This window comes from Poromitra crassiceps (assembly GCF_964638095.1).
Source record: "Poromitra crassiceps genome assembly, chromosome: 22".
Taxonomy (NCBI): domain Eukaryota; kingdom Metazoa; phylum Chordata; class Actinopteri; order Beryciformes; family Melamphaidae; genus Poromitra; species Poromitra crassiceps.
This window is the reverse complement of record NC_139647.1, coordinates 12509991-12534850: the sequence shown is the minus strand read 5'-3', so window position 1 is coordinate 12534850 and position 24860 is coordinate 12509991. Positions and strand designations below refer to the sequence as shown.

Below are 24860 nucleotides of genomic sequence, written 5' to 3'. Positions count from 1 at the left end.
CCAACAAAACAAACATTAAAACTAATATTTTATCGTTTTATTATTTTCTTTCGTGAAATCCAGTAAACATGATGAAACAATCGACTGATTTAAATTAGATACATTCATTTAATGACAAAATAAATTGCCCCAGTTCTCCTTCCAGACAATAATGCACATAAACTGCATTTGAAATAAATTAAAATTAGATTAAAACCTTAGATGAGAGAAAATTGATGTAAAACTATACAATGATTCAACCAGTTTGACTGAGAGGTGATCTCTGGGCAGGGCAGTGCAGAAACACCACAGCAATGGGGGGATTTTGCAGATCACCACTTCAAGAACTAAGTGGCTCTGGCAGTATCAGGGAACCAGCAGACAGGATCTTGGCTGTGGTTGAGTCATCCGGTAGCTGATGGCTCAGATACACACCGAAAGTCACCTAGAAATTCACAAAATAACAGGCAAAGTGATTCTTTTCTTTTCAATAGCACTTCACCCGCCAACCACACACTGCACACACGTGCAAAACACCTAAACTGGGCAGAGTAGGAATTGCTTCGACTGACCTTCCCGGCACGGCAAGCAGACAAAGACAGTAGCGGCTCTTTTGTTTTGGCCGCTGTGTCCTGCTCAACACCAACCATCTGGCAGCGTCCACATCGACCTGCGACCTTTGGGTTAATCACCCAGGGAACACATTCTTTTTTTTATCCACTTTGTAATGCATTCAGAGTTGTCATCAGTTATCGCAAAGTGTCAGCTCACCAGGAATCGAGTGTTGCCAATAATCAGGTGTGTCCAATTATCCTCCTCGAATGGCTCCACTCCAGCGATGACTAAATTAGCTCGAAAGCGTCTAATAAGATTCTGGGTGTCAAGAAGCCGATGGCCCTCAGAATGCTCCTGCCTGAGAAAGAGCATGTGGACAGTGCATGTTGTTTGGCTGTGCTATGTAAATTGTCCCCTGTAATAATATGTAGGCTACATGCAATTAACTGTGTCCTGACTCCTGATTAGGCCTGGGCGGTATATCGACTTTTTATATATCGACAGTAATGGCACGGTTACTTCTATTCCATTACAGATTACTGAATAAAGTTAAAGTGATAATACGGAAGATCTTCATCTAAATAAATGTCTGTTAACACGTTGACTGCCACTGACGTATTAATCGATTTTTTTTTTTTGACGGTGCTACGTGGATCAATGCCCCCCGCGTCTCCTATGGAGATATTGGAAGTATTGAATGTGTATAATCTATTTTACCGACCAGCTAGGTGGCGACGGTCCTCTCCCGACAGAGAGAAAGTCAACCAAAAGCAGCCGCCTCCCGCGGCTGCTTCCTCCATTCTCAAGGAAATGGCTTGGCGATTTTACAGTCAGAAACGAACGAGCCTCATTCTCATACTGTAGGCGGGGACGCTTTCGCGCTGCTGCGGTGGGGGGTTCCAGAAATGGACTGGGTGGGCAGCATAAAGCCTAGAGTCGCACGGGGCTTCATCGGGGCTCTCAAACCCAAGAGACGAGTGAGACCTATCCACACTCGCTGCCAGGGAGGGAGGCTGCTCAAACTCGCTGCCAGGGAGGGAGGCTGCTCAAACTCGCAGCAGCAGCAGCAGCAGCAGCAGAGCACTCGCTTGTGACAAACGCAGGCTGAAAGCCACTAGACACGCCCACGGAGGGAGGAGTTGAAGGAGAGGGCGTTCGGAACTATATTGTTTGGATGTCTGATCTCTCACTGATGCCAAAAATAAATGGTTAAAGTGACTGTTCTGCCTGTTTGATTGAATTTCTCAAAACTGCGATTATCTCAGCTTTCACTCTCAGACGCTAAAACCATGCTGTACTCAACGGCTAATATCTACATAACTACTAACTCTACAAACTAACTCTTTTAGACAGAGAAAGCACACATTCTATTAGTACTTTTGTGAACTTTGTGTTGACAAACTCCAAGCAGAAAAGAATCCTCGGCTCTTGTAAAATGAGCCAGAATCCTCAAAAAAACGGCTTGGCAAAAGCTACCTACAGCAAAAAAAAAACGGCTGGCAGTCAATGTGTTAAGTCACTATCTATATGATAGTGAGTTAACACAATGGTGATTGAGCCTATGGACCATTGATGGAAGCCTTTGCATTTTCAATATTGCAGCATTTATGAACTTGGTGTCTGTGGTGACACAGGGTGGGCGGAGCTAACATTATAGACTCACTCTGTAGGTTACTGTAGGTTCACAGGGTGGGCGGAGCTAACACAATAGACTCACTCTGCAGGTTACTGTAGGTTCCTGACAACTCTTGTGTGAAGTAGGATAACAAGCTGCTTTTTTCCAGTCTGCTAGCAATATTGGTGGTTACTATGGCCGAACAAACTGAGTAATGTCACATAATAACAGTTTGGATCTCACCTGCAATTACCACTCATCGCCAATAGGTGTCACCCAAGAGAACAAAACTGAAATCTTCCATATTATCACTTTAAGTAACTTATTCTAAATACTTTGGGTTACTTTGAGATATATTGTGTATCGCCATTCACCCTAAAAATACAGAGATATGATTTTTGGTCCATATCGCCAGGCCTAGTCGTGATGTTTTCACATCTTGAGTAATGTCATTATGTATTCAAACCTGCTGCTCATATGTTTCTGAATGAGCTCCACACTGGCACGGTTGATCATGAGGTACTGCGCTTCGTTCACCAGGGAGAGGGAAGTGGAAGTGGCCACTAGTAGGGAGAGAGTTTATATATGAGCACAGTTTATTTTTATGTTTAACCACACTGAATAACCTGTATCCTCAAAGAGTCAGTCAGAGAGTAACAGGCAATGTACACCAGATGCGTTACGGCTGCGTTGCGGATCCGATCGACTCTCGCCCATCTTAATTGATGGGCGATACATGCGGTACGGAAAAATTACGCACCTGTTCTATTTTTGTCAGATCCCGCATACGTCAGAGTGCGGGTCTGTTCGCAGCCGTACCGGAGCCGTACCGCATCTGTTCCGGAGGCGTGTACATTAGCCCTTACTGAGGCTCTAACTACACAAGGTGGGAATATCACCAAATACCAATGTGTGAATTTAATATGTCTGTGAACATTAAATAAAATGTGCAATCACCTCAACAAACAAAGCAAAAGTATGCCCCATCTGGCAGCGTCAGGTTAGCAGAGTGACTTGCAAAAGGAGAAAAAGCTGAAATTCCCAGATCACCAGCATTGCAATTTGCAAGCATGCACCACTAGGGTGTGTGCAAGGGTCAAAGCCACAGTAGCAATTACCCCAAATATCTACTCCTGCGATCCTATATAGACAAGTCTGATAAGCAAAGGAATAAGAGCCAAGGAGAGGTAAAAAAGGAAAGAAGTTCATATACCTCCATCAGACTTTTTTGTCATGTCTCGGGTAAAATCAGGACTTTGTCTTATCAGGCGGCATGGCTCTCCCAGGAAGTCTGAAAGCCATGATGCGGCTTCATCACCGCAGTCGACAGTCTCCACCCTGGGGGAAGGAAGAGGAATGTATTCGGACAGCCTCCAGGGAAATCTATGGGCTTTGATACGACTTTCTTGGTTTGCTCTTTTGTGCTACATCTAATCCCAGAAGCAATGGATGGATAGCCTTTTTTTTTTACTTGTGACTTGTCATGCGGCTATCTGTCAGGGGAGATTAATTACATCTCTCGCTCATTCTTTGTTGTGCTGCCAAAATGGTAAATCATATGGATTTGAGGTGAATTTGAGAGAGAGAGAGAGAGGCCTTATAATGCCACCACCGCTGTTGCGAAGGAAAGTTTCCAGTCTGGGAACAATTCAGGATACATCGATACAAGTACAAATAAATATGTTACAAATGATTTCTGCCACTGTGTATCCCACAGTGTTTCAGCTGTTCCCTTGAGGGTTATTTTTTGAAAATGCCAACTCACCTGTCACCACAAACTTTACTTTGACACACCCTCTGGCTGCTGTGTAGTTCACTCTTGTTTTTCAGGGGAACAGAAATTGTATCCATCCCTTTAGGGAGATAAAAAATAAAAATAAAATAAATTATATATATATATATATATATATATATATATATATACATCCAAGATCATTTATGGCAGAAAATCCATACTGTATGATTGAAAATTCCTTCGCTTTAGGAATGCATAGGCCTATAAGGCCTATAAAATAACCCTTCAGCCGGAGGTGGAACTCGCCATCTTCGGCTGCTCAGAATTCTCTCTGCTCCTCCCTACAGGCTGTACAACAGTCTCTGACACAGGGGACGACTATCGCCAAGAGGCTCATTCTGAAGGAGTGGAAGTCCCCCTGTCCACCTTCTTTTCAGCTGTTGCTGACGGACATGGTCTCGGTTATACATATGGAGAGACTCCGGTTCCTGAGGACCAATTCATTTAGGAAATTCACAATTATCTGGGATCCATTTCCAGCCTACTTAGATGAGGTGAAGAGCGACAAGTAACTTGCTCAGCTGACTTCTCATGGACCCCTTGCATGGGATTCCACGCACATTTCTTACAAGCACATAGGCACTTGACGCGGCTGGTAGCGCCATGTTGTAACATTAATGTTGATATATGCATGTTTTGTTTGTTTGTTTGTTTTTGTCTGAGCCTGTTTTTGTTTTCTATGTTTTGAAAATTACAATTACAATATTTCCAATCAAATAGTTTCTGACCCGATGCCTGCAGAAGCAATTTGTCGGTGGGCAGGTGGACTTGTGGGCGAATGAGACATAGGCGTGGCTCTCTCTTCTGAGTCAGATTCACACCGTTTCCATTCACCACCATCCAGCCTCTGTCATACAGCAAACCCAGAGCTCCCACTGGCCAGTCATGGACCTGCATGAACAATAGCACAAAGTAATATAAAAACACACAGAGTGAGGTAAAGAATCAGAATCAGAGAGAGAGAGGAGAGATGCTCAGACCTCATATGCTCCACATGATTTGATGGGATATATGTAGACGTTGGTCAGAGTGTAAGCCTCCCCATGGCTGTTGGCATCTGCACTGATTTCTCTGCCTCCACATCTGTTCATTGGCGGTTCTGCGGTGTTCTGGCTCTCATCTGCTTGATGAATGTTGCCATTAGTCCTTTGGATCGGAACGTCGTGATTTTGGCCTCGGGAGGCTGCGGCTGTTTTTAGTTCCTCTAGTCGAGCTTGGTCCACTCTCGCCGGTTTCTCTACAAAGCACTCGACAACAAAGTTCAGGAAGTTCTGACAGTCTTCAAAGGTTGACATGTAGCCAAAGGACACCCGGACGGATCCTGTCGGCTGGCCTTCCACCAGGTCGATGCTGTCTCCACACACGTGGCCAGCCTCGAAGAGAACAGACATTACATTCATACCCACACTTTTAGAATACTGCATATTTTTTTCCTATTGCTCCTTTTCTCACCTGTAGATTCCGCTTCACCTCTTGATCGCTGATCCCAAGGAAGAGCTGGCAGGCCCCGGTGTTGCAGAAGCAACCTGTGCGCACATGAATATTATAAAGACTAGCCAGCTTGTCCACCTGAGGAGAATAGAATAAATGAGTTGTTGCAATATTCAGATGCATGCAGTAATTATTACACTGTATTGAAAACAGAATTATGAAGCCTGTTTAGTGAAAGCACCTGAGAGTAGCCAATCATCTGTCCAAGATGATCCATCAGGTTGAAGTTAAGGATTGCTCCCTGTGTGCTCGGACTCTCAAAGTGGCCTTCGGTGTATATCTGAGCCACTGGTCGCCCGTTGCCATGGCAAAGACTTGACAGCAGCATGTAAGTGTAGCGTGCTAAGCCAAACGTGTGCAGCTGGATGTTGTCTATGCCGCCTGAAGCCAAAAATGGGATAAATACACGGTTGCTAAATGCTAATGATGCATCCTTGAAGCTGACTGTCAGACTGCGAGTTGATTTGATTTGATTATTTAACAGGGACAATGCACATTAAAGGAAATGTGCCAGAATTAGCCAAGAAGGCTAGATTTCATCTGTAGTTCCTGGATAACAATACAAGGAACAGACATTGGACATTAGACATACTGTAGATTGGTTGGTTCATAGATTTAAAAAAAAGGAAGTTACAGTGTCAATGTCAATATACAAGTCCAATAAGTAGCTATCTTAACATCAGCACAAAATCAATATACAGTAGATATAAGGAGAAAAAAGATAGGATATCAGTCCAAATGGAATTAGTGACTGCATAATTGATTAGTGACATGATTTCAAGCGATTGGCAAATGATCTGGAGGTGGTGCACTTTCTGACGTTTTCTGGTCATTTATTCCAGTCATGAGATGCTTTAATTGAGAATGACGTTTGACTGAATGTGCTCTGTCTGAAAGATATAGAACAGTCTCCTCTCACAATGGGGCCATGTACACCTGGCTGCACTAACATGCGTTTTCTGTGATCAGATTGCAATCGGATAGTGCTTGACCACTTGAAAGTACAGGTGTAAATGCCCCCAAGACACATTGCGGATGGATTGCGATCTGATCGGCCAAACCACCTCCGAAGGTGGTCAGGGACCACATTGAACACAAGTGTAAATGCAATGCGTCCTCTCAAACCACATACAACAGCTGTCACCGCTGTTTTTCTGCTGCTCTATCACAATCGGATGTCAATGTGGACAATGGAGACATATTAATACCAGGTGTAAATGAAATCAGGTTAATGTGGTCAAGCAGAATCTGATTGCAATCTGATCGCAGAAAACGCATGTTAGTGCCACTGGTGTAAATGGCCTCAGTGGCTCTGGTGGTTCGGCTTGACTGTGGCAGTGGTGTAGACAGTGAAGATGCCGAGTGGTGCTGCTAGGTTGTGTAACTAGACAGAGATTTGCGAAGGTGACAATGTTATCCCAGCTAAAGAGGTTATTGCAATGATGGTATCTAACAGGCTTCCTGTCCAATGTCTTTGTTTGTTGTTTGTTTACTGATTCCATGGGTTTCTATGTGGATGGTCTGGCAAGTAAATGAGGGTTTCTATGTTTCCCTACATACCTGTGATCTTGTGCAAAGCGTCAAAACTGTGATTTAGAGCGATGATGTCCAAGAAAGAAACGGTGCCATCTTCAAATCTTTAGGAGAGAGAAACATGTTATTACCAAAGGAAGCGAGAGCTAATGGAATCAATTGTTAACTTATTACTTATTAATTCACCGCTCCCAGAAACATATTTTGGCTCGATCGTGTATCATGTTCATGCAGCATTGCACCTGTCAGAAATGTTTGCCGTTTGCACGTAATAATCTTCTCCGGAAAGGTACGCCGCCGCTGTGCCCCCTCCGAAATAAGTCTTTTTTAGTATGCCTGCTGTGTCGTTGCGGACGAGAAGGGCCCCGAGACCTGTGGGGAAGCCAAACATCTTGTAAAAGGAGATGGGAATGAAATCAGCAGGGCACTCGTGTAGGTTTAGAGGGGAGCAGCTGACGTGAGAGGCTGCATCGAGCAGCACGAACCAACGGCCCGGGTGGTCACACGCTGGGTAGAGGCGTCGCGCCTGGATGCCTTTCACATGGCTCAGGGGGTACTTTCTTCCAGAGAAGTTGCTCTGCGCCGGGTAGCAGAAGAGGTGTGGCGTCTGGCAGGTTCTGTCTTCTTCACCCAGCGCTGCAGCATCCTTTGCCCTGTTCTCCACCTCGTGCGGGGAGAGGGGCAGGTTAACGACCCCCTGGCCGCGCGTCAGTCCTCGGATGCCGACCACTGACGTGTGGCTGTCAGTGAGGTAGCAGAAGTGGCTCGCAGCTTCGGCGGAAGTGCGCGGCCTCCAGGGGAAGGTCTCGGCGACTAATTTGAGCGCCGCAGTACAGCCAGAGATGAAAATCACAGAGTACTCCTCAGGGGTGGTGTTGAAATGCTGCAATACCCTGTAAGAAAAGTTTTTACTCCTCGCTTTGATCCAGCAAAACTACCAATGAAAGCATAAAGTCACATGGGCTGATTACTGATGGAAGAGAGAGGCTTTACCTATATCTGATACGCTCCACGGTGTCATGGGTCAATCGGCTGCTGGGGTTATGGCTGTGCGGGTTTCCTGTGGGTTAAAATTGAACCATGTGTGTTCTGTTTAACCGTTAATTAAACATAACACTAGAGAAGTAACAGAATAAAACAACAATAATAACAATAATAGTAATGATAAATAAACGATACATAGTAGTAGTAGTAATAATAATAATAATAATAATAAATAGCATGCATGCTAATCTCAAAGGCTATACAGTTTGTTGTTGAATTAAATGAAAAATGAAAGTGATATAAATCTTGGTGCAGTATATGACTTCACTCACCATACACATTCCTTGAAATGTCCTGGCAGAAGTCTCTCACCAGTGACTCCGGGTACAGAGTAGCTGCTGCATGATCCAGATAGGTAATGCCTGTTGTTGACAACAGAACATAAGTGCAACCTTGTAAAAAGTCCGACTCGTCGCGACCGCAGCACCAACTCATGTCTATGCGCCGACTATTTTGACATGACATCACGGACAGACAACACAATTACCTTTCATCCTCGCGAACTCCTCGTCAATCACGTCCCGTAAGTTTCTTCCATAACCATAGTGAGGCCAAACCTGCTGGAACGTTTCAAAGGTGCAAAGTTTTTGGAAATCCATCGCAGAGAGCGAGAGCTACACAGTGCAGCAATGCGCAGTGTAGTTTTGGTTTTGATGGGCATTTCAGCGGCAGGCATTGACGGGCATTGAAGGTCTAAAGTGCACGGTCATTCGAGAGTTCATAGGGTCAAACCAGAGTAGTAAGCAGAGACGACTGATTTAATTGTCTCTGGTCTGGGCATATTTCCTTCGCATTCCTCTTCTGATCAGGAAGTTTGGACAGCGTGTGACTCGCTAGAAAAGTTTATGTCAACGGACGAGGAAAAGGAAAAACATCATCAGTAGACCGCGAGTTCCGCATCTTTTATTCCCTCTTTATAAATTAACCTCAGCTATTTCCACTTTTCTAATTCATGTCTTTTGCGTTTTCCCCCACAGGAACAGGCGGCCCATGGCGAACAGACAACAGCCAGCATGGAAGCAGGAAAATTGAAGGGAAGTTATTTTCAAAATATGAAGCATTACAGACAGCTGGTGTTGAAATGAGGTAAATGATAGTTTACTCACCTATTTCCAGATCAACTGTATGAATCAATGAGGGCTACTCACCTTGGATAACATATTTACCCACCTCTGTATTTACCACTACACCCCTGATTACAGATGATTGATTAACTAATTAGTAATGATGATAAAAGGATGTTTGCAGCTATAATCTCACAATACAAATGCCCCCCCCCCCCTTTCAGTCATTTTTTCCAAGTGACCCACCCACCTCTCAAATGTATCATCTATATCTTTCAGTAACTGTAACAGATTACAATTACAAATCTGTCATCAGTTTACAGTAATCCCATTATTATGTAATCCTCAATTTCCCAATCTGGAATAGCCTACATGGTACATGCAGGATGAAGGATGAAAAGAGGACATTTGTCTCAGGAAATTACCATGACATTGACATGATAATATGCAGTATCATTTCACAGCCTACTTGTGGATAGAAATAGTACTGTCAAAACACTCTGTTACATGTCATGGATGACAAATACCCTTGATAGCTTTGTTCTGGTTTGTCATTCTGATTGCAGTTGCAGGAGGCTATTGGCTCTAGCACACACGCACGCACGCATGCACACACACACACACACAGACAGACAGACACACATGCACGCTAAACAGTTATTACTACTAGTGCAGTGCCCGTTCGGCCCGCTGCTGCACAGAGTGCTGTTCACCCGCCTTATTCAAAGTTGATTAATATTGAACATGTCGCGTGTCCAAATTGCACCATATGCGTGTTTAAATGGATCAAATGACAATGACGTATGAATTAAAACGATAAGGAATTAACAGTTTAAATCCAGACGGAAACTTGAACTCTATAGGAATAGTGTGGCCCCTGAGAATAGGGCAGTGCGGAGTAATTTTACGTAGGGAGTGTGTGGTACGTAGGTAGGGAGAGAGAGAGAGAGAGAGTGTGTGATGGTGAATCGATCCGAGCATGTGTACGCCAAAGTCAAATTGTACGTGCAGTTGATACACGGAGACGGAGCGTATATAAACTCTCCAAGACGGGAGAGCTCATGCCTCACGCCGGGCTGGGTGGAGCCCTGCCCAGCGAGTCCAGCCCCCACGAGCCACGCCTCCAGCTCAACAGCCACCCGTGGCTCCGCCTCATATGTGGCCGAACACAATTCTGCTCACTCACACACAGACACTTTGCATTCTTATTATAAGATTATTATAAGATTCTTATTTTTTTATTCAGATTCAGATTCACTTTTATTATAGTAGGTCATTCGATTAATTAAAATTAGAAAAATTAAAGGTCCAATCCACAGTGCAGGTTCATGTCAATGGGGGGATTCTGGCGTGTTGTTGAGCCGGCTGTGCTCAGGGGATATTGGGGGGGGGGGGGGGGGGGGGGGGCTCCCTATTCACGGGGGGCTTTCCAGCCTTGTTGATGTTTTGGATGCAAATCAACAAATAGATGCGATCAACAATAAAATATTTCCAACCAATCGAATGATAATTCCAAGTAAGAAGCTGGCTGATTGCTGTGACAGCTTCATTTGCTACGGACCTGATCACAAGACAGCTCCCATTTCATGCTCCAGGGCTGCTCTCGCCTTTGCAGCAGTTTATGAACATAAATCCTACTGAACACTAAACCCGAGTCCGAACCCCCTAGACTAACCCCTTAAAGGAGTAACGTAGAAATGTCCTCACTTTGGAGGATCGTCCTCGTTTTTCTAGCCTCGTGAGGACATTTGGTCCCCATAATTACTACTACAAGAACACAAACTCTTATCAAGTATGCACTGATTATGGGAACAGAAATGGCTGTTTGTGGCCTGCTGTTTTTAGATGGTGGTGGAGACCACTACCACGGCTCTGACTGTCGGCCACGATGAGGCTCACAGCAGTCATCATTGTCTCCGTGCGACGCAGTGAAAAGTAATTAAATATGCCACTTATGCTTCGCTGATTCATTTCCCCCCACAATTTTCGAAGCTCCGCTGAATACATTTTTCTGCGCAGAAGGGCCGTATTGTATCCACTGTGGCCTCATTACCAGGGGCAGAAGGGCTTTGGCGTAGGGGGGGGAGGGGCAGAGGCCGAGAGAGGGAGAGAGAGACAGAGACAGGGGTGGGGGTTGGTGGGGGGTGGACAGGGGTGAAGCGCCCCGCGAAGACATTGTGCCTAACATTACGGAACACCTCAAAACGCCACATTGTCCTTCCCCCGTCCTCAATTAGTCGGGCGTTATGTGGCGCGGCCGCCTCGCACAAAGCGCCGATTTCATACATACAGGGGGGGGGAAGAGATTTATTTTGAGAGAAAATCCGGCCTTGTGCAAACCAGGAAGCTCCCTCTGAGGGTCTAATGATGAACACAGCAGTCAGGCCGAGTTGTTAGTCACAGAGCGCCACATCCGTAACAAAGCCTCTCTTTTTTGTGGTCCTCCTCCTCCTCCTGCGCTCAAAGCTGTGTTCCTCCTCCGCGTCGGGACCAGGACCTTCCCCAGTTGTGTTGTCTGTAACCCCTCCGCTCTACTAACTCTATCTGCACTGGACAGCATCCATCCATCCATCCAGCCAGCCAGCCAGCCAGCCGGAGAGAGGAGAACTCTTTGCCCTGCCCTCAGGCCTCCTGGGCGCGAGCGCGTCTCGGGGCACGCTGAGGAGGAACGCCTCTTTCGTGGCACTGACAGGAAGAATTAGGCGAGAGATGTGGAGCTCACTTGCCCTGCATAGAGAGGCTTATCTTGGGCTAAGCTGTGGGGACTAACAACAGCAAAGCCAGCCACCACTCCAGCCGGTCTGAGGGCACACGGGGCGCCATCTGTCCACTCTGCTGTGCATTAACTGACAACAAAGGGGGGCAAACACTTAACACGGAGTGGAAACCAAAGGACCCGTTCATTCATAAGATACCGGGGGTAAAGAAGAGGACCCAGCGTTCTGAAATACCAGGTCAGTGTGCTTTGTACTAGTCAGTGGTGCAGCGTCGCGCAGGCCCTCTCGCCTCGGCCACAGAGAGAACAGAAAGGCTCTTTAAGTTTCCATTGGTAATAATGTTACAGAGGGGAATACTATAGGCCTATAGGGCTCTCTACCAAGCCCAGGCGCATGCTCGGACTTTTCAGTATTCTTTTTGCTGCTGTACTTTTAATGGGAGCTGAAGAATGCGTAGCTTCATCTTGAGGTAATGTGCAACTAGCTGACTTCCAACAGGATGACCAGAAGATCTGAACGGGTTGTTATCATTGTCCAAATACTAGTTGAACACTTGAATATACAGCAGAGAGAGAGAGAGAGATTATTCCGCCTATATAGATTCAATCCAATGTTGTAGGTTGTAAGTAAATTGAGCACCACAGGGATCTAGACATGTGATGAACCTCTACTATGCTGTGGGTGGAATGGCCTGCTGTAAGGCCCCCGTGCTTAGGCAGTGTGTAGGCTCACAATAGTTATAAATAGAATATAAATCCAGTTATCTAAGAAGCAGTCCCTAATGGGTTAATAGAAATGGCGTGTTATAAACAAAAATGCATAATTTCCACACATTCTCACAAATTTGATTGAGTGTTGTTGTTCAAATCATTGGCTATCTGAAGGCCTTTGTGTACAAACTCGGAGCATTGTTGAGGATGTAATTATCGTTATTTTCAATTCCTTTCTTGGTCTGCGATCCAAATGGAAATATATTTTCCATTGAAACCCTTCAAGTGATCCTCTTTCATATCGTTCTCCTCCGTAATAAACCTTAAGGAAATGTCCTTTCGCAGCAAGGATGAATGCTGTCTTTATTGTCTGCTGCACAGCACAGTTCTGCCCGTCAGTGTTGGAGTGGAGTTAGATGATCTGTATATCATGTACACTTTGTGGGTGCCGCCGCGCTCCGCTCGACTGTTTTGTTCTGAAGTCTTGGAGTGGGTAGCTGACGTGCTCGAGGTGACAGAAATGGTCAAAAGGGTCTTAGCATTGACTAAACAAATCCCGGCCTATCGGATTATAGACTGTGATGTTGCCGTTTATTTGAGGCGTTTACTGTAACTTTACACATGGCAAAAAAGGGGAATAACTGAGAGTCTTGTTAGCAGCCCACATACGCTCCTCTTTAGCATGATATGACCCTGACGGTCTAGCTCAGTCTGCGATTATCAACATGGGAATGCGCTATTAGCATTTTTGCTGTAAACGAATCATTCGCCGGTTTGTTGACCATTGTACTGTATTCCGTGATACATCTCATTGCGTTGTTAGCCAGTCTAACTTATAATCACCATGCTTGAGTCACAACCACACTCACTTCTGGTCTTCTTTTAGGTGTGGAATGGCGGCAGAGCGTTCTTTATTTGTTGGTTTGTGTGAGTGTCTGGGGAGGCGGGGGCGGGGCTGAAGTTCATGTATTACAAAATGCCATTGTTGTACGATACTGTAAAACCCTGGAGCCGGATTGAATTGTATTCCGGATTAACTGGAACACCTCACGCACATTCACCAATAGAGAGCGAGGTCCCTCCCCTTTTGTGACATCACCGAGGCCTCAGCGGAGTAAATTCCCTGTTTGCACTTGGCCTACAGGTTTTCGGCGGGTTTCACGCGTTTCCGTACACTTAGGCCATGTTCACACTACAGGCAAATCCGATTTGCTGCTAAAGTCATTCATCGTCATTATCTTGATTGGTTTCCCAAATCTGATTTGGGAGTGTGTCCGCACTGCCACAAATCTGATTTGGGCAAGTGTTCAAGTCGGATCTGTGTGTCCAGATACAATGAGCCAATGAGCCAACATACAATGTTTCTGGCAGTGTTTGCATGTCTGCCCTCCGCTCTTCAAGTCCCCGCCCCCTGCAAAAGACACTCTCAAATCTGATTTGGGTGATCAGCGCGTCCACACTGAAGTCACATCAGTCAGAAGCAGATTGGAAACTACCTCCATATGTGGTTTGGGACAAGTGACACAAATCAGACTTGGAGCGTCCAGACTCATAAAACCAATCTGGATAGAATCATTAATAGGTCATTAAAGATCACAAATCAGATTTGGCCTCCTAGTCTGAACATGGCCTTAGTATGCCGAAAATCCAGACGCCCAGAATATCACACAATCAGTCTCCCTGCACTGTCTGTACCCTAACTTTTATTTTCATCTTTTCGTGAATTCTTCGACATCCTCTGCCGATTTGCCAAAGCCTCTCATCTCCGGCCCAGTGTTGAAGACAAATGGTTAAAAAACACTTCCTGGAAGCACGGCGATCTAATAGGATCTCTGTCCTCCGGCAGACTTGAAAGCTCCTCTCTGTGTGTCATGGTGCCCTCCTCCCTGCTCTGCATCCAGACATTCCTTTATCGCGCCTCAAATATGACGAATTGGATATGCGGCCAGAAGAGAAGAGAAGAGAACAGAAGGGAACAGAGCAGACATTGTGTTTGTGTGTGTCAGCGCGATGTAAGGAGAGGGGTCACCCAGATGTCAGTTGATCCTCAGGCCTGCTCGACACAAGCGGCTTCCTGTGTGTCTTATCCAATCAAAGGGAGTCACACGATTCGAATTAAGCCGGAGTCAAACGCACGGCTCCCATGTGAAGATCACACCTACAGATGGGCTTATCCTCCTCCAGGCATAACCGCACGGTCGCGACACCCAGTGGTCCACGATCATCAGAGGGCTTTATTGTGTGAATGAATTGAGTCTCATTCCAAGCTGACACACAAGTAACTGTATTATAGCTGTGACCTTTTCAGTGGTCATGTATAGAATAGATAACTCAAAATGCAAAGACACACTAACTGCTGGGAAAACCCCCGTCTTCAAATGAACAGTTATCCAAACCGTAGACAATCCAAAACAACTCGACTGACTTTTACCGTCAAAATTAATATGCTTATCTCATCTTGGGGTGATTTTTCTGCTACATTTGCCATAGTTAAAGTAAAATCCGAAAACGCTTTCTTTCCCGGGAAAAATCCTCTGGGAGTGACATGTTTTATGTTCCCAATTTGTTTGGAATCTCATTAGAAGAAGAAGTGGGTAGTTAGAGCGTGAGCAGTGATAGCTGCCGCCACCACCACCAGCATGTCTGAACAGACACAGAAAAGCAAAACTCAAACCGCATTAACAGAAACCCCCAAGGAGAAGCCAGAGTGCTGGACACACTGTTTGACTGATCTGTTGATCTCTGGGAAGAGCAGTGCAGAACTAAAGATTTCACACACACACACACACACACACACACACACACACAAATCACTGAATTTGAATTTGAACACACACCAATATTTGTTATATTGACTGCAGAAGTCTCAATCCATTTTTCTTTCCATTTGCAGAGTCCGTGTTTACTTTGAAGCTCGGAAACATTGAAAATGTGCGACAGGGAGGACATGGCTTCAGATGGCGGCGGCCTGAATGTTACTCTCACACTACGGCTGCTGATGCATGGAAAGGTACCCGGCTACAACCAGACATGGGCCCAAACATATGTGGAAATCATTCATGTGGTTTTGTTTTAGCCAAGTTGTTCCCAACCACCGGGCCGCGGACCGGTACCGGGCCGCAACACATTTGGTACCGGGCCGCGAGCCCGGTACCCCCCCCCCCCCCCCAAATTTTTTTAATTTTTTTTTTTTACAAACTACAAACATAAATAAACGTCAACTTGAAACTATGTTTTAACTACCACACAGCCTATAATATTATAGCCTATGTTTATAAATATATATATATATATATATATATATATATATATATATATATATATATTTAGAACACGGCTCTCTCGAATACTCGATTCTGATTGGTCAATCAACAATATTCACCAGTCATTATTTCTCGACAACCGACCGCTGCTCTGCCACACCTGGATTAATCAGTTGATAAGAGCATTTTGTCCGCATTAGGCCAACCAGTTGCAGCTGTGGTGTCTTGTGTGCCAATTACGAATGAAACCGCTTTGTGTTGAAAACGCTATTAAAAAATCTATTTGAATAATTATTTTTGTCAGATTATTGAATGATTTAGTTGTAGGCCGTGTTCTAAGCGGGATAATGTATACTGAGCCGGTGATTACTGGAAATAATGACCTTCAGGTGAATATTAAGCCCTCCGCTGCGCGTCGGGCTAAATCATTCACCTGTCGGTCATTATTTCCACAGTAATCACCGGCTCAGTATACATTATCCCTTACATATATATATATATATATATATATATATATATATATATATATATATATATATATATATATATATATATATGTAATTATTAAAATTGACAACCGGTCCGCGACTTTTTTTTCCATCTATCTACCGGTCCTTGGCACAAAAGAGGTTGGGAACCCCTGTTTCAGCCTACTTAGGTTCCAGTCCAGATGGGCGGGGTTTGCTATGTAAGATCAAATTTGAGTATAGATTTCCCTAGAAATGCCATGGATTTTAATATCATTTTTGCTTTTAAGGCAATCATTTAGTAATAGCATCTCACTGCTGTTACGATTTTCAGATCCTATTCTGAATGAGAAATGAATGTGAGCAGAAAAGCTTTTGACAATACAATGTACATTGCCATTAATCTTTGTCATGTCTTCATTCACAGGAAGTGGGCAGTATCATTGGGAAGGTACACACATTTTTCAATCCAACAGGATTCCATTCATTGGTTTATGACCTGCTTTGTTTCTGGTTTCATTCCATCTGTAACACTCCTCTTCGATTGTCTTCCATTTGAAATCTGCTTCACATGATTCTAGAAAGGGGAAACGGTGAAGAAGATGAGAGAGGAGGTGAGTATTGGCTCTGACAACGGTTAATGAGAAAACGCTTTTATTTCAATGTTTTTCTGGCAGCTCAGTTACAACAAATCAAAGCTGGGAATTTCCCCACTGTGCGTTTCGCAGAGCGGCGCTCGCATCAACATATCAGAGGGATCGTCTCCGGAGAGAATAGTCACCATCACAGGACCCACGGAGGGCATCTTCAGAGCTTTCTCTCTGATCGCGGAGAAGTTTGAGGAGGTACGTGGCAGGAACAAATGTGAAGCAAACTCCTCTGTAACTTCAAAACACAAATCCTACATGAAACCCCATCGAATTTAAACAGAATGAATGAGTGAGTGAATGAATGAATGAATGCATTTTTTTTTTTTTGTCATGCATACACAGGACACCATAAATTTACACCAAGCCAGATTTTGGGGTAACACTTTACAATAAGGGTACATTAACTAACTAAGGGTTAGCATTAAATAACCCTTAATTAACAGTTAACTAATGTGTCTAGAAATCAATTACTAATGGTGTTCATGTTAACTAAGTATTCATTTATACATGATTTAATAGTTTAGGGTTAGTTAATGGTTTGGGTTAGGCATAATTAATGGTTAGGGTTGCTTATTAAGTATTAACGATCTGTTAATTAATGTAGCCTTATTGTAAAGTGTTACCGATTTGGTCTTTATTTCAGTCTGGGTGCAGCTTTCTGTCAATCGAAAAGACTCAAATAAAGCCCGAAGTTCTTACAGTCTAACAAAGTATTATGTGTATAATATAATATTATGGTGTATTATTGAAACTCTCCCCCAGGATATGACTGCAGCGATGACAAACAGCAGCGCGACGAGCAAACCACCTGTGACACTTCGCCTGGTTTTCCCCGGGAGCCAGTGCGGCTCCCTGATTGGCAAAGGAGGCTCTAAGATCAAAGAGATCAGAGAGGTACGAGTCGTCTCTGTTCTCTCTCTCTTTCGTTCTACATTCTACAATGTTGCTTTCTGCGCCCAAAGGGGGGGGGGGGCATTACAACATAAAACCTATCCCCTCTGGTATTTTTTACACCTCGACTATCAAACATCCCAGTCAAATGTCCTTGTTTTTCAGATGCGTTATCTTTCCGTTGCTGCACTAACCCCATAGGGAACTCACTAACTACGCCTGTAAAGATCGGAGGAGGCTGAATACTCGCAGTGAATGAACAATCGCCCGTCTGTGTACGCCTTCAAATATTGGAGCAGACAGTGCTATTTGGCATGCAGCTGCTGCCTGCACTTCCAAACTTGTTCAGAGTAAATTGGGGAAGCTTGAGAACAGCAGTTGAATTCGGGCGATGAGGGGATCTTTTCGGCGATAAATAGCTTTTTGTCTTCCCCCCCTCAGACCACGGGCGCCCAGGTTCAGGTGGCGGGCGACATGCTGCCGGACTCCACGGAGAGAGCGGTCACCATCTCGGGCACGCCGCAGGCCATCACTCAGTGCGTGAGGCACATCTGCTCTGTCATGCTGGAGGTAAGCGCTGTCAGACGGGTGTCACGTTTGGTTAAGAGACGTGACGGTCAGGCGTTTCTAGTGGCACATTCAGAACGTCTCCAGTAGAGGTTAAGGCCTCGTCGTCGTGCCCAGTAGTGGCGAGGAAAGAGGCGGGAAGTGATCACCTCCAGTCGGTGATGGTCGGGAAAATTTGCACCAATATTAACAACAACAACAAAACATTTATGATTATATGAAAGTATCGATTTAGGTTTTTGGCCCTTTAAATGATCGTATCCTCATTTCCTACTTTTGGTCCTACTTAGTATCATGCATATTGATGATCTTACATAATAATATCAGCTTAAACGCTAAAGTGAGTTTAGATCAATTCTTGTAACTTCAAAAACTCAACTCAACTTTTCAGGAATTTGGAAAACTAGCCTCATCTTCCGATTTTATCGACCATACATTCTTGAAATTGTATCCACGGTTTCTTGGGTCCTAACTTTAATTTATTTTGCTCAGCCGATGAATAAAACAAAACCATAAAGAAGCATCAGCTCTAGTAAAAACTACGGCAGCATCAGATAACATTTGTCTTCTTCTTTCCTATGCGTGATTATCGTGTCTCCAGTCACCGCCAAAGGGAGCGACTATTCCCTACCGTCCCAAGGGCATGCCTGGAGGAGCCCATGCAGTATTAACACAACAGCACCCTGCACAAGTAAGTAGCCCTGTATGCTATCTGGCCTTACTTTTAGCCAGTTTGTGAAAACATTAACAAGTCAATGGATTTATGAGTTGTCTGCTGTTTTCATTAACTCGTGGGGGGGTCTTTGGGATACATTGGGTCCATCATTAACCACATTTTCACCACTAGAGGGACACATCTGTGTAATTATGCAGCAATAATAAGCTCTTCATACTGTAAGATCATTTTAAATAAGAATATCCCCCGTTGTGAATCCCTAATAAGCTGATAGTCATCAAAGTTACAAAAGACAGATACAGTGACTAAACCTCTTGCTGTACACGGGCTGGTTCACCCCTCTCTCTGAATTTGGCACAATCCACCTCCAGATGACATTTAGATTCAATTCAATCACATACGTCGGCACTGTGGAAGAAGGGATGGAAGGATTTTCAGGATGCTGCACCGGGTTCATTCTTCATGCATTTCTGATAACTTGACTTTATTTTGAACAACACAACAACAGAAGGAGCATGTCCGCACGTCTGCCAGTGACATAACCGTACCTCCTCTCTCTCGTTTGTTCGCAGGCCTTTGCCATCCCGGGGCAGTACGCTTATGCACATCAAGATGTAAGTGTGCCCCCCCCGATCACCTACTTCTGCCCTTCTCTCCCTCCAAGCCACAACTATGCCCTCTGTACCCCCACTTCAGCCACAGACAACAACTTCAACAACCCCCACCCCCCCCCCCACTCCCCCCACCCCCGATCTGATGACGTTACTAACACTAACACACAGTAGCAGCAAAGTTTGTCTTGAAATGAAACGGCGTAGTAGATCATAAGAATCACCCTTAACGATCAGCTTGTAGCTAGAGATACTATTGTATGGTTAACTGAGAACGAGAAGCCAGCATGCTTTTCTCTGATCTGTGATGTTTGTGAACTTCAGATTGTAGTTGTTGTCGTCAGCTCCTCTGAAATAATCCAGTTTGATTGGTTAGTTCTAACTTCCTTCCTACCCTGCAGTTGACCAAGCTTCACCAGTTGGCTATGCAGCATATCCCCCTCCCCTCCCTTGGGCAGAGCAACCCTACCTTCCCTGGTACGTACCCAAGGCTCCCCGGGGAGGTCCATCTCTCCCCCTCTGTCTGTTCACTCCTCTTCCAATCACACCACCATCAGAAAACCCCCTGTCGCCTCACAGAGGATCAGGTCTGTCTGTTGTGTCTAAGATGGGTTTATAGAGATATACATAATGTTATGTCTCACATTGGTATTCTCATCGTGTTTATCGCCCTACCAGAAATAAAGGAAGTGGGTGGGGGGGATAGCTGCAGGTTACCAGCATCCGCTATCTATAAATTTACTCCCTGAAATATTTATCATCTGAGGGAATAGTATGTGACAGATTTTATGCACAAAATAAAAAAGCAAATCGCAGTTGTTTGAGAGGGAAATGTGAAAAATGACAGAAATATTTACGGTGTAAATATTGCACCATTTCTCACCATTTCTCACCACCTTCCCCCCCGGAAAATTTCATTTCATTCCATTCGCCCCCGTTTCCCTCTCCAAAATCATTTATCCTAATTTCTCAACCCCCATCCTTGACGTCTGCAACATTTCTCCATTTCTAACATTGTCTTGGTCAGACCATCCCCGACCTCAACCATCCCATGCACTGTATTCTACCAAAATTACAGTATAACATGATGGCTACTGTAGCTGTGATGCGGCTTTTTTAGTGTATGAAAAACAGTAATTTTCACTAAGATAAGCTATGACAGTGATACTCAACTTGTGGCCCGGGGGCCAGATGCGGCCCGCAATAGGGTGCAGAGTGGCCCCCCGACCATTTTCTAATTCACAATTAAAACTAATGTTAAATAAAGTTTGACTGAGCTCCAGCTAAATTGTCAAATACCGCCATCTGCTCGCCACCCAGGCACTTATGTACTTCAGAGAATCAGAATCAGAATGATTGTATTGCTATATTACTTACTAACTTAAGTTAACCTAACTATCATGAGTGCACAAAATTGTCAGACTAAACTGGCTGACACCCCCAAAAACCTACAATCCGCTATAGAAAAATGTATATTAATCTGTGTTTATTAGGCTAACAGTTAGCCTAATAAACACAGATTAATATACAAGGGCCAGTTAGCGGCTAACTGGCCCCTGGCCTCCTGTCATTTTACAAAAGTGGCCCCCGGCAAAGCAAGTTGAGTATCCCTGAGCTATGATATACTGCCATTTCCATAGTGATGTAAAAAATATATGTCTATATCTATAGGCTATTATGTATGCATGCATGTATCTTTGCTGTTCTTAATTTAGCAGGTTAACAAAGTAAAAGTAGTCCAATTTAGCATGAAAGTGGAAGCTATTAGCGCCATACATTGTTTGTTACCGTTCCGTGTCCTACTTTGCAGGATTGGATGCGTCTGCCCCCACAAGTTCACAAGAGCTGGCAATACCTAATGATGTAAGTGTCACTTTGTTGTGCGCTCAACTCAGCGCTGACAACCTTGCACTACTTACCTCGCCAACAGCTATAATCAGAGGTGTAGTGGAGGGTGAACCCACCCTTTCCCTTTGCAGAATAGAGTTTATCGTGACGTTTTCAGGCTGGCGGAAATGTTTATATTAGCAACGCACCGTGCACAATGCACATCATTGTTGTAAGCCTCATCAAAATGATGAATTTTGTATGAGGCTAAGGGCTAAAGCATAAATTCATGCATTTCTGAAAGTATAATTTACTTTTGTCTATCTTACCACTGCGTCATTTTCTATAAGGCCATTTACAAAGCCAGAGTTATGCTGTATAATCATGTATATAATAAGCAGGTTAATGCATACAAATGTAGCCTACGGTATTTCATAAATGGTTTATGAATATGACAATAGACACAAATTACATTTCATGAGGCATTACACCTTCGAAATGATTGTTTCTATGATGTGCTATGATAGCTCATAATATTGAGAGAGAAAAGTTCATAACAGTTCAACACTGTGTATTGCTTTACAGCAGTACTGCATTAGCTAGGCTGCTTTAGCCTTTGCTCTCTAGTTTGGGCTACTGAATCATTTAAGGATTACATGTGGGATGTAATAATATTCCACTTAAAACTTTCATAATCTTAATAAGGTTAATGAAAGCAATGAAACATTAATATTTTCTGACAAACTTAATCACAGTATAATACATTTACGGGGCTCTCGAGTCTAGAGGGTATTATCAAAGCAGAGTGGAAAACATTGATTTAGTGAAAATGTGCTTTATGATTCGAGAGAATTATAGACAGTATTCACCTATGCAGCCCCGCCCACTTGACCTATTGTGTCACAACTTCCTGTTCAAAACACCGGCTGTTTTACCTGCTCAAACTAGTCTTACTCACCTGGTCAAACCTAGTTTGACTCACATTATGAGTCAGACTAGGGTTTATGAGTCACAGGAAGTGTAAACACAATCAGATTGTGTGAATAGGATAACCTTGATTAGGATACATATTTTGGGATACATTGCATCCCAAAATACTATTTCCTCCTCTATTCCCTTGTTGTTGCCATGGCGCTGCCTCGACATGTGTTGTGTTGAAATTGATGAAAAGTGGGGAAACATGAGCTTGTTTGGGTTATTTACAAGTTTCCCCCCTCTCTCCCCCTTCAAGTTCATCGGCTGCATAATTGGAAGACAAGGCAGCAAGATCAACGAGATCCGCCAGGTCTCCGGAGCGCACATCAAAATCGCCAGCGCCGCCGACGGCTCCCCCGTGCGCCAGGTCACGATCACGGGCTCGCCGGCCAGCATCAGCGTGGCCCACTACCTCATCAACGCCAGGTGAGACATGACAGATCGGTGTAGTAGCCATGTCCGGCGCAGGCAGGCAGCTTCACATGGCTGCCTAGACTGTTGGTAAGACAGCCGAGCGCCATGCTATTGTATAAGGGCAGGCTTGTTGTGTGCTCAGGGTGTTTGAGGGCGGATTTGTTTCCGACTCACTGCTCCGTTCTCTTGACAGCATTAAAATCCTTATTGTCTCTGCTTTTTAACACAATTCCTTCTTTGATTCTCATGTTTTTTTCCTTTCTCTCACCTCCTCTTCTCCTTGTCTCACCCATTCCCCCCCCCCCCCCTTCTTTTTCTCTCCATGACCTATCGTAACCCCTCACCGTCTCCCCTCCTCCCCGTCTGCCTACCGTGCACCCCCCTCCCCCCCCTCCACCGTCCCGTCTGCAGCTTAGAGATGGCTAAATACACCATGCAGGCTGCTTCCTCCGCGACCCCTGTTGACCTCAACATGGGCTTCTCTCAGTCCGTTCCCACTGTCTCCACTCCTACCACTATGGCCATGCTGGCTGCCAGCACCCAAGCCCCCGCCGCCATTAGCATCCACTCTCCCTCCACCTTATCAGCCATGCAAAACCCGCACTACGCTGTCCCCATGTCCAGTCTGCTTGGCATGAAAAACTTCCCTGTCCTGGCTATGCACCCCGCGGCCGCTTCCAGCCTAACAGCAGCCAGTCTAGCCCAAGCTTACGCCGCTAAAATGCCAACTGCCGGCGTGAAAAAATCCGAGCGACAGAAGTTTGCTCCTTATTGATATCCGACACATCCCGTCTGTATCGGCAGGCTGCTTTAACATGTTTAGATAACAGTAAATTATTTATATTTGGGGATTGACCAGTATAGGCTCATACTGTTGTTGCGCCGCGTGCGTTCTTGCCAGTGCAGCACTTGTTTGACACAGATCAGGTCAGCATTAGCAACAGGCTATCAGGTTGATTAGCATAATGATGGAGGATGATCGTATCAACAATGTCCTCGTTAACTGTCGATAATTACATCAGGAAGAGGTGAATATTACCTCGGCATCACCTTACAGACATGCAAAACAATTGACATGTGTATCTCAGGCTTGTATTAGAATATCTTAGATTTTTCTTCCAGGTGGAATCATGTGATAATTTACTCCAAAATGTATTTTCCATAATGTAAAAAAATTGACTTAGTTTTGTATGTGTGTAAATAGTTTTCTTTTCTTTTCTTTTTTTAAGGAAATGCAAACCAGTATAGCATATGGTGTGCTTTGTTGGCAGCAGGCTGTTGGAAGGGTTGTCTTTGTAAAGTAGAGGGAAAAATGTGTGTGTGTTTAAAGGGACACGCCACCGATTTTCAATGCCGATTTATTTTGCACAGAAAGTCACACAGATCCGATAAGTGTAAACCGTTTTGCAGACAATCATTTAGTTTGACAGTTGTTGAGAGTTGCTTTGAGTAAAGTTGTGGACCAGTGATGTCATTCATGCACAAATTCAATCACTGGTCCACAACTTTACTCAAATCAATTCTCAATAACTGTCAAACTAAATGATTGTCTGCAAAACGGTTTACACTTTTCGGATATGTGTGAGATTATGTGCAAAATAAATCAACATTGAAAATTGGTGGAGTGTTCCTTTAAGTATCTTTTAACAAGGATTGCTCCACTCTTCTGTTCCCCCCTGTCACATTCCCTCCCCTCCCTCTACTAGGCTCTCATCAGTGGTAACAGGCATGGGCGTTCTGTAGTAGCGCTGCACTGTGGCAGTACTGGCGGGATTATCCTAAAGCCACTAGTGGATGCTAGTGGATTTCACACAGTAATCCTGTAGAGCGGGACTGGCCTAACTAACTCTGTAACTCATTTATTGTTTATTTATGCTGTTTTTGTTTATTCTGAACTGAAACCTAAATGAGTGGGATTCTTCCAACTTGCAGCGTCTGCAATTGATGCTGAGCAATTATTGTAACAAATGTATGTTTTATTCATGTTGGTCCTGGTGTGGAAATCCGCACCTTCCC

The 24860-nt window shown here is 44.4% G+C and overlaps 2 protein-coding genes across 5 annotated transcripts; one reads left to right on the top strand and one right to left on the bottom strand.

The window, feature by feature from the left end:
* Positions 1-185: 185 nt before the first annotated feature.
* mocos (molybdenum cofactor sulfurase) lies at positions 186-8707 on the bottom strand. 2 transcript variants are annotated; one of them, XM_083658643.1, is made up of 15 exons: positions 8500-8707; positions 8285-8374; positions 7962-8028; positions 7211-7861; positions 6996-7072; positions 5617-5816; positions 5397-5513; positions 4925-5317; positions 4673-4835; positions 3915-4002; positions 3363-3487; positions 2616-2712; positions 751-892; positions 552-656; positions 186-424 (listed from the first exon to the last, which is right to left on the bottom strand). In XM_083658643.1, the coding sequence occupies exons 1-15, from the start codon at positions 8609-8611 to the stop codon at positions 320-322; spliced, it is 2532 nt and encodes an 843-aa protein (XP_083514769.1). In that variant the 5' UTR covers positions 8612-8707; the 3' UTR covers positions 186-319. The 2 variants fall into 2 exon arrangements, with proteins under 2 accessions (XP_083514769.1, XP_083514770.1); XM_083658644.1 differs by lacking the exons at positions 186-424; positions 552-656; positions 751-892; positions 2616-2712 and adding an exon at positions 3114-3162.
* On the top strand, positions 8437-24860 carry LOC310796463 (poly(rC)-binding protein 3). Of its 3 annotated transcripts, none has more exons than XM_083658647.1 (14): positions 8437-8535; positions 8990-9098; positions 15397-15513; positions 16661-16684; positions 16815-16847; positions 16962-17078; positions 17646-17777; positions 18216-18344; positions 18943-19032; positions 19590-19631; positions 20030-20105; positions 21439-21491; positions 22687-22856; positions 24551-24860. In XM_083658647.1, exons 3-14 carry the CDS (start codon positions 15433-15435, stop codon positions 24585-24587), a joined length of 984 nt encoding a protein of 327 aa, XP_083514773.1. In that variant the 5' UTR covers positions 8437-8535; positions 8990-9098; positions 15397-15432; the 3' UTR covers positions 24588-24860. The 3 variants fall into 3 exon arrangements, with proteins under 3 accessions (XP_083514773.1, XP_083514771.1, XP_083514772.1); XM_083658645.1 differs by lacking the exon at positions 24551-24860 and adding an exon at positions 23256-24299; XM_083658646.1 differs by lacking the exons at positions 8437-8535; positions 8990-9098; positions 24551-24860 and adding exons at positions 11940-12030; positions 23256-24299.